General features: G+C 33.7%; 3 protein-coding genes and 1 pseudogene across 3 annotated transcripts; 2 read left to right on the top strand and 2 right to left on the bottom strand.

The window, feature by feature from the left end:
- The first annotated feature begins 1,001 nt into the window (after positions 1-1,001).
- LOC108810971 (transcription factor MYB78-like) lies at positions 1,002-3,250 on the top strand. Its single transcript, XM_018583037.2, has 3 exons — positions 1,002-1,276; positions 2,037-2,166; positions 2,338-3,250. The coding sequence occupies exons 1-3, from the start codon at positions 1,105-1,107 to the stop codon at positions 2,990-2,992; spliced, it is 957 nt and encodes a 318-aa protein (XP_018438539.2). The 5' UTR covers positions 1,002-1,104; the 3' UTR covers positions 2,993-3,250.
- Positions 3,251-6,120: 2,870 nt separating this feature from the next.
- LOC130503199 (F-box protein At5g49610-like) lies at positions 6,121-7,686 on the top strand. The gene has a single exon (XM_056997889.1). It carries the CDS (start codon positions 6,370-6,372, stop codon positions 7,447-7,449), a length of 1,080 nt encoding a protein of 359 aa, XP_056853869.1. The 5' UTR covers positions 6,121-6,369; the 3' UTR covers positions 7,450-7,686.
- A 328-nt stretch (positions 7,687-8,014) lies between these two features.
- On the bottom strand, positions 8,015-8,635 carry LOC130503201 (uncharacterized; annotated as a pseudogene).
- A 3,010-nt stretch (positions 8,636-11,645) lies between these two features.
- On the bottom strand, positions 11,646-12,817 carry LOC130503200 (protein SENSITIVITY TO RED LIGHT REDUCED 1-like). Its single transcript, XM_056997890.1, has one exon. The coding sequence runs from the start codon at positions 12,509-12,511 to the stop codon at positions 11,666-11,668; it is 846 nt and encodes a 281-aa protein (XP_056853870.1). The 5' UTR covers positions 12,512-12,817; the 3' UTR covers positions 11,646-11,665.
- Positions 12,818-12,935: the final 118 nt, after the last annotated feature.

The following is a 12,935-nucleotide window of genomic DNA, read 5'->3' on the forward strand; positions in this document are numbered from 1 at the left end:
TCCCGCAAACGCAACAATTTCTAACAGCTATACCAGTCGTACAAATCTCTAAAAAACGCTTAAAACCGCAACCACCCGCACCCGCAAACTCCCGCAACCGCAACCGCAACCGCTGCGGTTACACCAGTCAGGTTAGCTACCAAAAACATAAAAACAAAACATAAATCAAAAACAAGGAAAAATAATATAACAAATTATTTAACGACATTTATAGTTTTAACCGATGATGGTGGCCTAGTGGCGCTTGAGGGATTTAAAAAAACCCAATAAAGTGAACTCGGGTTCAAACCCCACTGGCCACACGGATATGAGCTATTGCTTTCAGCTCATTTGAATGCCCAGAAGAGGATATATCCGTGGGATGTACCTCCACCCGGAGGTTAAGCTTGTGTCATCATTGACCCGGGTTTAACCTTTTTTTTTTAGCAAAAAAAAAGACATTTATAGTTTAATAATGACGAATTTTGTTACTCCACGTTTAAATTAGTTGCTAATTTATCAAGCTATAATCCTAGCTAGGGTGTTTGATCTCGAATCTACAAAAATATTGAGCAATTCAAAAGATGGAACAACGCGGTTCAAGATGATGAACACTTTCGGACGAGTGGTTCAGTGTACTCTTGGAAACCAAGGTTGACCAACGAATTGAGTATTAAACTGTACAGTATTTCTGTTCGTGTATGTATTGGATTTTCCTTAAAAACATGTACGTGTATATTTATTAATATAGTTTTTTTTATTTTAAAACAACTATATTTATTAATATAATTTTTTTTGTAAAAAATATATTTATTAATATAGTTATATGATTGTGACTATATTATGAGACTCTTGGTGTTATAATACAGTATATATAGGTTAATAAAAATAAAAAGTTCTTACAATGCGGCCGTTTATGCCTTTTTCACACATGTTGCAAATAAATTTTGAAAAGTAAACCTTTTAAAAAATATCTTATTTTTGTTCATCTATAAAAACCATCAACTTCTCCATCTTTCCCTGTGCACACAAACAACATCCATTCTCTCTCTACACAACTCCAACAAAAAGTAGTGTCTTTTCTCTGAATCTCTCTTTGGGGGTCTATTTGTTTCAACTTTCAATATGGATGACAAAAGAAGCTTAATGATGAACAAGAATATTGGAGATTTCGAGAACAAGGATGAAGAAATGGACCCAAGGAGGGGTCCATGGACAGTTGAGGAAGATTTCAAGCTCATCAATTACATTTCTACTCATGGTGAAGGCCGATGGAACTCTCTCTCTCGTTGCGCCGGTATGATACACTACCACATCTACTTACACGTCTAAACACTCAGATTAGTAGTATGTTTTTTTTTAAACATAGATTAGTAGTATGTATAAGTATTCTTGTGCAATGAATATCTACTCCTTGATTTAAAAAGGCCCAAATAATCACAAGTTGCATAAGTTTATTAAAATTAGTAATACCTTTTTTTTCTTGTAATGTTTCGATTTCCATGAGTGTTTTTGTTTTTGAATCAGTTCACTACTTCATTTTTTGTGTAGATGAAATTTACTTATTTGAAGTTTCAAGAAAACGGGTTTTGCATGTTATGCACATGTGATAAGCAAAAACTCTTAATGAATTGCTAAAAGTAATTTCATTCGAACCACTATATAGCCAGTATATATATGATTCTGATCATTTTTCGCTATATGGATTCAATTATTATATTTTCGAATCTCAGTATGGATTCAATAATTTAACCTCTTGGTTTTGAATAAAATAGCTATATACTTATATTCGCGTACGAAAAAAATGCTAATAAATGATCAACATGTTACATGTATATGGGAAGAGCACTAACGCAATGAAAGAAAGTTTGCTAAAGAAAAAGACCCTTTTAGACAATTTGCCTCATAGCAACGGTCCATATAATTTATAGATTAATGTTTATTACTTTACAAAATATGAACATTATGATGAGTTTCTTGCGTATGAACCCATCATACAATATACGTGTACATGATGATGTCTAAATAGTATTACCTTCCGATTTAATTTGAAACAGGACTCAAACGGACCGGAAAAAGCTGCAGACTACGGTGGTTAAACTATCTCCGGCCAGATGTCCGCCGTGGAAACATAACCCTTGAAGAACAACTCTTAATTCTTGAACTTCACTCCCGTTGGGGTAATAGGTAAAATTTAAACAAGCCATTTACATATAGTAATTATATATATTTACAAGAATCTGGTTGCAAAGATGAACTGTCATGTATGTAAAAGATCATAGAATTTGAAGATTATTTATTTTCTAGTAACAAAATTATAGTCACTAATACTGACAATATGTTTTCCTGTGATTTCAGATGGTCTAAGATTGCCCAATATTTACCAGGAAGAACAGATAACGAGATCAAAAACTATTGGAGAACACGTGTGCAAAAGCATGCAAAACAACTTAGATGCGACGTGAACAGTCAACAATTTAAAGACACCATGAGGTATCTTTGGATGCCTCGTCTCATAGAGCGGATCCAAGCCTCCGCTTCAACCTCCACAGGTTCTGCTACCACGTCATCTTGCGTCACCACTCCTTCAGATCAGTTCTTAATGACGTCATTCGATGACGGACTCAATAACAATAACAACAACATGGACCATTTGAGTTTCATGAGCAACCCTAATGGTTATGTCTCGCCGGAAACTTCCAGCGTGGTTGTATCTCCGACGTCCGGTTTAACCGAGTTTCACATAGGTAGTGAAGTGGGAAAGGTTGAGAACAACCAGGATCAGAGTTTGGTGGGTCCACAAATCATGTCGCCTCCGCCGCAAAATTATTTGGATGATAACGGTGGATTACTAAGCGAAGATTTAACGCAGAGTTATCATAATTGGTTTGAAAATGTTAATGGAATGATACCTCCTTATTCGGACAGTTTTTGGAACATAGGGAGTGATGAAGACTTTTGGCTCTTATTACAGCAACAACAGCAGCTCGTCAACAATGGAAGCTCTGAATAGACAAGAAATTATTTCTAAACAAGAAAATAAGAAAGACAAATAGTAAAGTGGATTAATCAGTGTGTAAAAGGAATTTGTATTTGAAAAGGAGGGTTTCTTAAATATTAGCAATTTTAGATATATTGGGGGCAATTAGGAGTTTGTTGTTTTTGGAGTCAATTTGATTGGTTTGTGTTCCTCTGGGATTTGATACTATACTTGTGCCAATAATTTACAAAACAATTTGGAATCAAACTAATAAGTGAATATCTTTTTATTTTTGGTTTGTGAATTTATTTGAAAGTTGTTTTGTAACCAAGAGTATTTGATTGCCTTCAAGGAAGCATGCTATTATATAAACATAATTCATTTCATTATCTATGTTTTTGCCAAAGAAACCATAATTGGTTGGTTCCACTATGTTTCATACTATACTTAGTTAACTCAGTATACGTCACACAAGCAAACAAAAAGTATGTATATATAATAATGACATTGGCATGATAAATGAGAAAAATGGATAATCCAAATATCCAATTCATGATGCTTTTAGGAAACATGTCTATGGGACCTGTATATGGGAAAAAGGGGACCAAAGTGTGTGAAAAGCTTTGGGTTCAAAAGTAGGCAATCTATTTAAAAAATCCACGTGGCAATGCCTCAATGGTTAATGTCTGAGTTTAAAGGTGGCCATTAAGGGGATTATTATTCTTGAGGGAATGTTATAATCATCAATCTAGTTATGTAATAAAATATAGAAAAATACATGGTTAGTGATGATGATTCCACCATTAACGCGTCAAATCTTAATTTTTGATCGAACCCCATTATATTATTGTACGGACGATCCCACCATTATCCAGAAAATACCTTCCTCACACTGTAACACGTCACCAACCGATGTCGTCTGCCTATCTACACTTTTTTTTTTTTTTTGCCATCTAAGAGAATTTTATTATAAGGGACGAAGCCCATAAACAAAGAACAAACATAAAGCTTACAGAGAAAACGGGCCAGACTAAAGAAAAAGACAAATGGGACAAAGCCCAGTCCACTATGCCGAGCCTCTCCTCTCGCCACACAGCACTCCATGCGATCAGACGCCCACGTTGAGACTCCAAAGGACACGCGTCACTTAGTCACAACAACTTGATCCAGCCGACATGCATCACCGGAGAAGACAAAAAACCGCCAATGGTTTCGCCAGGACACGCCGGATGCTTCTGCCGCCGCACTCATTTGATTCACAAGGGCTTAATTAAGCGGAGAGATACATCGAGACAATCTCGTTATCTCATCCAAGCCACTGCAATCCCCAACTTCATCATCGGAGCTTCCTTCACCATACCTCCTCTGTAAGCGAAGCCTCCACACCTACCACTATCATCAATTGGAAACACTGGGAGTCCCAAAACAAAGCCGCCGTCAACATGCATGTACCATATGACGCGGAGTCAGAAGCCAGCTATTCGCCTGAAAAGACAAAGCAGAACGCCGGAGTCAAGGCCGGCCGATCATCTGGAGGAGAGACGACGCCAGAAACGAAAAACAAAACAGACATAAAATCTAAAGCCGAAACAAAAAGAAGAAAAGGAAAGTGAAACCGGACCGACAGTGGTGGCTTTGAAAGCCCACCCATCGGCCGGAAGACACAATCGTCGGCGAAGTTTGTTTTCTCTTTTTTAAACAAAGGTCAGAGCAAAGTTTAGAGAGAGACGACGATATAAATTTTTTTGCCTATCTACACTTCTTTTCTAAAGTATAGTATTATCTAAATATATAACTATCAGTAGTTATCTACTGTTAAGATATTTTAATGCCCTTCGGAATCATGTGATAGATGATATAATAAACCGTCCCGTAGCTGGCGTAGCTGGGACACCAGAGTTTGTTTGTTTTTTTTGTCTAATGTGATTTCAATAATAGTTGATCTTTGTAGAGGTTTCTAATAAACATATCAAGTGAGGAGTAATGCATAACGTCGATCGATTGGGTGATGTCATAAGTTAACTTGGTGATTTGAACAGATATGTATGGTCAAATTATATTACTTGTTAGTTGTTACAGATGTGTAGTTTATTGCGTTTGAATGTGTTTATAAACATCTCCGAGATCTATTAGTTTTTTTTTCTTTTTTTTTCTTGATCAGAAAGGAAGATATCATTAATAAACCACTGTGCTCCAGATCTCTTAGTTAAGCAATACATTTAGTAAAAATCTAAAAGAAACTAGTGAAGAAGTTAGGGAGAGAAAAGAGGACACGGACCCTAGGAGTAGAGGTGGGTGTGGACACGGAGCGGATATACAAAATTTTAAGGTTATTTGTGATCCATTTGTTATATATGAGTAATCGATTTTTCGATTCGATTCGATCTGTAATATTTCTGATATTCGGTGTTACGAATATTTAGAAAATCAGTATATTTTACCGGATATTCAATTCGATCTATCGAACCGGTAAAAAATCATTTTTGAAAAATATTAAAAGAAAAGGAAAATTTTAATATAAAATATTACAAATTATTTAAAAACTACATATTTAAAAAACTTTAATGACCAAATAATTAATTAAGTGGATAAAAATAATTAAAAAAATATAGAGAGTATAAAATTACATATAATTTTATACATACATGTATATGCATATATACATTATGGATCAGATCAGATATCCGCTTTTAATGAATATTTGTGATTTGTTTTTATTTGATGAATATTGAATTTTAGTGTGTTTTGATTCATAAAATTACAGATATCTAGATTTTCCGGATCGAATCGAAACAAATAACGAATCGAATCAAATTTTACGGATATTTTATCCATCCGGATCTAGAGTATACAACAAAGTCTTGATCAATAGTAGACAGAAATAACTAAAAAAAGATTAACTGGACAGAATCTAGAAATCTAGAAGATGGAAGTTGTAAAATATTCAGACCAATGAAGAGATGCCACCTCAGCTTCATCGACAGATCATTCCCATTTTCAATCCAATAAAAACAATACTATAACTTATTATTTTTAAGTGTTTCAAAAACGATGAACAATTCAGCCCAAAATATTTCAAATGAAATATGCGACATTGGGCCTTGGGCCTAAGATGCATCTGGTCCTTGCTTATCAGCGAGTCAGAAACACGCGCTCTTCTTCTTTCTCCTTCTCCATCATATACTTGTTCAACGCTCGCGCTAATTCAATTCATCTCTTCCTCCAATTCCGCCATTTCTTCCCTCACCGATCTCCAATTCTCTCTACACTCATCTCACCCTGATTCCATCGATGGGTTAATCGAAAGAAAAAAAACACAAACTCTAAAGTTCAGACCTTTTCTGATGCGGTAAGAACGAGAAAGTTTACTCCTTTACCACTCTATACCCCTCTTCTCTGTCGATCTCACAATGGGTAACCCTAAAGACCCTCTCTTTCCCGACGAGGTCATCCTCCAGATCCTCGCCAGGCTACCCGTCAAATCCCTCTTCAGGTTCAAATCCGTATCCAAATCTTGGCACACCTTACCTTCCGACACCTACTTCATCTCCCTCTTCAATCAACTCTCCTTAAAGAACCAAACCCTCGTCGCCGAGGTACCAGACTCCTCCGCCTTGATCTCCGTCGACAATCTCAGAGGCGTCTCCGAGTTCTCCTTGGAGTTTCTCAGAGACAGAGTCATGATCAGAGCCTCCTGTAACGGCCTGTTATGCTGCGCTAGCGTCCCTGAAAAAGGTGTTTATTACGTTTGTAACCCTTCGACGAGAGAGTTTAGGACGTTGCCTAGGAGTAGAGAGAGGCACGTGACTCGGTTTTATCCGGATGGGGAGGCGACGCTTGTCGGTTTGGCGTGTGATGTGGGTAGGAAAGGGTTTTACGTGGTGATGGCTGGTTACCACAGGTCGTTTGGGCATAGACCTGACGGGAGTTTTGTCTGTTTGGTGTTTGATTCGGTGAGTAATAAGTGGAGGAAGTTCGTTTCGGCGTTGGAGGATGATTGTGGCGGTTTCACACATATGAGTAAGAACCAGGTTGTGTTTGTTAACGGGAGGCTTCACTGGTTGATGAGTGGGTTGTGTTATGTGCTTGCGCTTGATCTTGAACACGACGTGTGGAGGAAGGTTTCTTTGCCTGATGAGATCAGATGTAGTGGTGGGAATAGGGTTTATCTGTTGGAGTTGGATGGGTTTTTGTCGGTGATTCAGCTATCAGATGTGTGGATGAAGATATGGAAGATGAGAGACTACGTGAGTGAGGTTTGGTGTGTTGTTGATAGCATAAGTTTGAGGTGTATCAAAGGATTGGTGCCTGGGATCTTCCCGATTTGTCAGACGGGTGAGTATGTGTTCTTGGCTACTCATAAGCAGGTTCTTGTGTATCAGAGACGGAGTAAGCTGTGGAAAGAGATGTTTTCTGTGAAAGGGAGCTGTTCTCTGCCTCTGTGGTTCTCAGCTCACGCCTTTCGCAGCACCATAGTACCTTGTAATTAAAGCTCTATAGTATATAGATGGTATGTTTGTGGTTGCATTTTCTACGTTTTTCTTTTGTTTATTTTTCTTGGATCGTTTTGGGTTTGTGAAAATTGGTTCAGGATTTTTATGTCCTTTAACAGAAACGGTTAAACGAATAGTTTATGTCAGTGTTAAAAAATTGTTAGGGACTAAGACGAAAAGCAAATGTTAACGAATCATTAATTATTTATATAATTTTATATTTATATTAGATAATTTATTCGAATTTATTTATAATATTATTTTGATAATTTATAAAAATGAGATATAAAAAATTAGATAGTTTTGTGGATTTACACTGATATTGTTACTTGATTAACTAATGTAGACCAATAGTGATCCATTTTGATTAGTTTTGGATGACATCGGATTTTTTTTTTAAAAGTTAGTTTATATATACAAGAGGCTGATCCTAAACATATGAAAACAAACGCATTCATGTACATCTTATTTCGTAAGTTTGTTTTTTTTTTTCATTTTTATCATAAGTTTTCTTGAACATTGATAGAAATGTTCAAATGAATAGTTTTGTATATGTACAATGTTTAACCGAAGAAACTGATTATTAAGAAATACAAAAACATGTGAAAACATATACATATATACATCTTATTTTCATCTGTTTTCTTTCAATATAAATAGATTTTGGTGTTGTTTAAGTTGAACCTTCTTGGGCATCTCCTTGATATCATGATCAGCCTGAACGTCTTCAAAGACGGACAAGGGCAACGACTTAGACAATAAACCGACATGTGTCTTGAAAGTTATCAAACCAGAAGAACGGTTTACAAGAATCTCACCGAGAGAGATCCAGACCATGAACTCCTTAGCCTTAACACCAGTGAGTTTCTTGATCTTGTTGGGCTCGAAATACGCAGTGACTTCATCTTCGAAACACACCACAACGTTATCGAATCTAAACAAGTCTTGATATCTCCTTCTCTCGTCTTTCTTCTTGTGCTTTAACCACACGAAACCTGTATCCTTCACGTAACCGCATTCCTCAATCTCCTGGTTACTAAGGAGCCGGTTTGGTAAACCGATTTGGGACAGAAGAGACCTAAATTTCTCTCTGCATGTCTTGTCTCCATGGTACACTTCCGCCTTGGCTTTCAGAGCTTCTGCCACCATATGATCAAAATGTGTTGGATAAGAGTTAAGAATGTTTTTTGAGACAATGAGATTTTCAAAGTTCTTTTTAGGTACACCTTTAATAAGTTTTTAAATGTTGTACACGTTTGGGATTTGGGAATATACGTTTTCAAGTGGGATCTATCTCGTGTCTTTTTCTTGCAAATTGAAACTCCTTTTATTTTTGGTCTTTTTATCTATATGTAAACATATATACCGAAAGGATATACTTTTCTTTTTTTCTTTTGTTAACCCATGGTTTGGTAGTTAGGCTCAATTGCACGTAAGTTAGTTTTACAATATTTATATTCAATATAAGAAAGCCGTATCTCACCCTCGGATAAGTCATGAGTATTAATATGATCTATAGTTATAGTTCAAATATAGCCCTCCTGTTGATGTCATTGCATGTCTCAAGAGGATCTTACGTCTGCTTATGATAAATTAAGTTTTTCAAGCTTGACACTGACCGAATATGTTGTATTCGTTATTAAAAAAAAAGAGGATATGTTCTATTCTATCATTCATTATGATATGCATCATCATCACTTTATAAAGAAAAAATGTCTATTTCAACATGAACTTTACCCGTCGTGTCTATTCCTTTCCGAACTTTATAGTAGTGCGTATTTTATACCGAACTACATAAAAACTTAAAAATACTATATGAACTTCACGTTTTGTGCTATTTCCTTCCCGAACTTATAGTAGTGCATATTTCATATTGAACTAAACAAAAATCCAAAAATACTACACGAACTCTCAAAATCGTGCTTTGTATATATGTGTTATTCAACTCTTAATTTATCATAAGTTGATATTGATAAGTTCTATAAAATCTTAAAATTTAAAATACTATATAAACTTTCAAAATTGAGTTATATATTAATTTTTAATTTTATAGAATTTATCCAAAATTGCATCATTCTAATAAATACAGATGATTAATATATTTGACGGTCAATATATATAAACACAAATTTTAAAGTTTATGTATTATTTTAAATTTTTAAATTTTATATAATTTATCAAAACAGCCTAGTTTGCCTATGATCTAAAGGAAAAATAACACAAAATTTCTATAGTATATTTCAGTTTTAGTAATACTATAAAGTAAATATTTAAATTAATAATAATTCGTTTAAATTTATAAAATAATGATTTTAAATTTAAATTTTAAAAATATATAAATTAAAAATTATTTGATAAAACTGAAACAATAAAAATTGATAACCTTTATTTGATTAAATTAAAACTTAAATATCAATTGATGTTTAAAAATTTGTACAAAAATACCTTATTTGATCTACCAATTAATATATTCTTACTATTAGATACAAAGTGTCTCACATCAGTAGTTGAAAGAGATCATAAATAATATATACGATAGATGGACTAATCCACTTATCACCAATTGGTTTTTGGTTAGAAATTTATATAGCTTAACACTTATTTGTCCACCAGTATGAGAGTTTGAACCTTCCAATAACTTTTAATTTTACAGAATTTATCTAAAATGATGTAATTTTTGATAAATTAACGGATGACTAATATCTTTGATGGTCAATATATATAAACATAATTTTAAAATTTTATGTAGTATTTTTAAATTTTAAATTTCATAATTTTATAATTTATCAAAAATAACGATCATTTGATAAATTAATGGTTTAATAACACATTTGATGCTTAATATATATAAGCACAATTTTGAGAGTTCGTGTAGTATTTTTGGATTTTTGTTTAATTCAGTATGAAATATGCACTAATATAAAGTTCATGAAGGAAATGACACAACACTTGAAGTTCATATAGTATTTTTAAGTTTTCGTGTAGTTCAGTATAGAATACGCACTACTATAAAGTTCGTGAAAGAATAGGCACTACGGGTAAAGTTCATGTTTAAACAGACACTTTTTCCCACTTTATAACACTATCAACGTCAGGAATCAAACGGGTTATGGCTTTTGGATCTAAAGTTACAGTAGTTTTAAGTAACTAACTAGCAAAGTAGAAGGAGCCCAAGAGGCCATAATCAAATTTTATTACCGCGATTTTAGAATTTAAACTTTTAACATGCAAACTTAACTAGAAAAAATGTAATTAACACAAAACCGAATATTCAACAGCTCATCTTAAAAACAGTGACACCGCCGGCTGGGGGCCGCACGACGGGGTTTCAGTGGTAATAGCGGACTTTTAACACATGTTCTATTTTTGGAAGACTTTGGTTCCCTAAGGTACTGAGCAGGGGCGTAGCATCAACTCTTAAAGACTTAATTTTTTTGTTCTTTTTTTATTGTGGTACAATTCTATTTGGAACAGCACATATTGTATACTACCAAAAATTAATTTTTTTTCAACGTGTTCAATGAAAAATTTCAATACAAAACTTTATTGAGAATTACTCTTTATCTCTGACGCTGAATTAACGATTATAAGTGCTTTTCTTGCGTATATAAACCTTGGTCTAATTGCAAAAAAAGTTAACAAAAAGGTTTTATTATTATTTTAGATTTTAATATTTTTACCTATAAATTAATATGAATTTTTATTTAATTAAAAATAAAATTAAGATAAAATAAAAAATATTGTTTAAATTATATTTAAGAATAGATATGTATTTAAAATTATAATCTTAGATTTATATCTATTTATTTTGATAAAATATTAAATCAATTTGTATAATATTAATTAAAATTTTATATAAATTTTGTATAATTAAACAATATTTTAAAAATTTATAGATATATAATAAAAGCTAATAATATTATGATTAAAATTTTATAATGTTTTTAAATTGTAAAAAAAAGTTAAAATCTTTTTGTAATAAATTTTTATAATTAAAAAATAAATAATATTTCGAAAATTTTATAACATTTGTATATTTTTATTTATATTATTTTATTTTCATATTTGAATATATTTATTTTAATGATGATGTTTAATTTACTACTATATTCTAAAAAAATATAAATAACATTGAATGCAATTGTCTATGTCACATTTAGCAATAAACTATGTCATCATTCTAGTATGTCCTGTCACACTAATTTAGTGAAACTCATTGTAAAGATGGCAGCTCACAATCTACACCGGTTCTAAAAAAGTGCCAGCTTAAAATATGGAATGCACAATCGTAAACATCTTCTGATCCAGTATTAATAGCAAACTCGGTCGTTATTCTTTGTGCAGCTTTAATTCGTTTGATGGACTGGATCAGATTTTGGTTATTGAACACTGTGTCTTTATACATCTCAAAGCTGTTCCCTAACAATGCAATTTTGGACAATCGATCCATTCTCCAGTTTGACTCCAGTAGGTTTCCGTACAGATTGGGACGACAGTGTGGCATGAAGAAAAGAGTAGGTTTTAAAGCTTCCCTGCGAGCTTCCTCGTTTACAGACAGAACCGTGCAACCAAAAGATGTTATGACACTAGATTCTGTTGCGGAGAGGACTGGATCAAACACTTCAATGTTGTTATTAACCCAATCAAACTCTCTCTTCATCAAGATTGCAATGCTCAGCTGAAACCTCGAATCTTCATCAGACTCGATGCTTCCCAAACCGTAAATCACCATCTGCAGCTGTGTTTCAGAGCCTAACATGAGGCGAAAGTGGCCTGACACGTCAGGAGACTTGAGCTGTTTTAAGAATGATTTGTAAAACTCTGAGCTCTCGCTTTTCTTCGTACAGATTTCCATTTGTTTCTTCAGTCTATCTTCCCTATGATGATCAATTTTAAAATCATGCCCTTCTTTGTCTTGACCTGTAAGTTTTTGTTTCTTTCTTGCATGTCCTTCTTCTTCTGTCCACTCACCATCACTATGTTTTGATATGTCTTCCTCTACTTGCTTCATCTTTGCTATTTTTTCAGGTTTGCTTTCTTTTGCTGCTTCTTTTTTCATCTCTACCTCCTTGTTCAGTGGTTGTTCTATCTCTAGCCTACGATTTTTAAAAAAAAATCAACACTGGTAAGAAGCATTCATTCATGCAAGTATATATACGCGAAGCATATTTGTTAGGTCTTACTTAAAGCTTTTCTTAGTACTTTAACTTAGGATGAAATCAAATACCAAAACTTGTCTTTGTTCACAAAACCAGAAAAGTGTTTTTCAAGAACAAAAACAGAGATTACAAGCCAATGATTAAAACAAAACCCACACACTCGTATTTGCTTAATCTCTTGTTACCTCTCTCTCTCTCTTCTTGTTCGTTGCTTTCTAGGATGATTATTAGCTTCACCAATGGCCTCCTTTTATAATAGATCACATATTCCTTTTCCTCTATACAATAACGTCATACACTTTCCTAAACTCTATTAAATTAAGC

This window comes from Raphanus sativus, unplaced genomic scaffold (genome assembly GCF_000801105.2).
Source record: "Raphanus sativus cultivar WK10039 unplaced genomic scaffold, ASM80110v3 Scaffold0857, whole genome shotgun sequence".
Taxonomy (NCBI): Eukaryota; Viridiplantae; Streptophyta; class Magnoliopsida; order Brassicales; family Brassicaceae; genus Raphanus; species Raphanus sativus.

Coding starts and splice junctions, on each gene's coding strand:
- LOC130503200 (XM_056997890.1), bottom strand. CDS start 12,511: ATGAAAAAAGAAGCAGCAAAAGAAAGCAAACCTGAAAAAATAGCAAAG.
- LOC130503199 (XM_056997889.1), top strand. CDS start 6,370: ATGGGTAACCCTAAAGACCCTCTCTTTCCCGACGAGGTCATCCTCCAG.
- LOC108810971 (XM_018583037.2), top strand. CDS start 1,105: ATGGATGACAAAAGAAGCTTAATGATGAACAAGAATATTGGAGATTTC. Junction 1,277..2,036: donor CTCTCTCTCTCGTTGCGCCG/GTATGATACACT, acceptor AATTTGAAACAG/GACTCAAACGGACCGGAAAA. Junction 2,167..2,337: donor CACTCCCGTTGGGGTAATAG/GTAAAATTTAAA, acceptor CTGTGATTTCAG/ATGGTCTAAGATTGCCCAAT.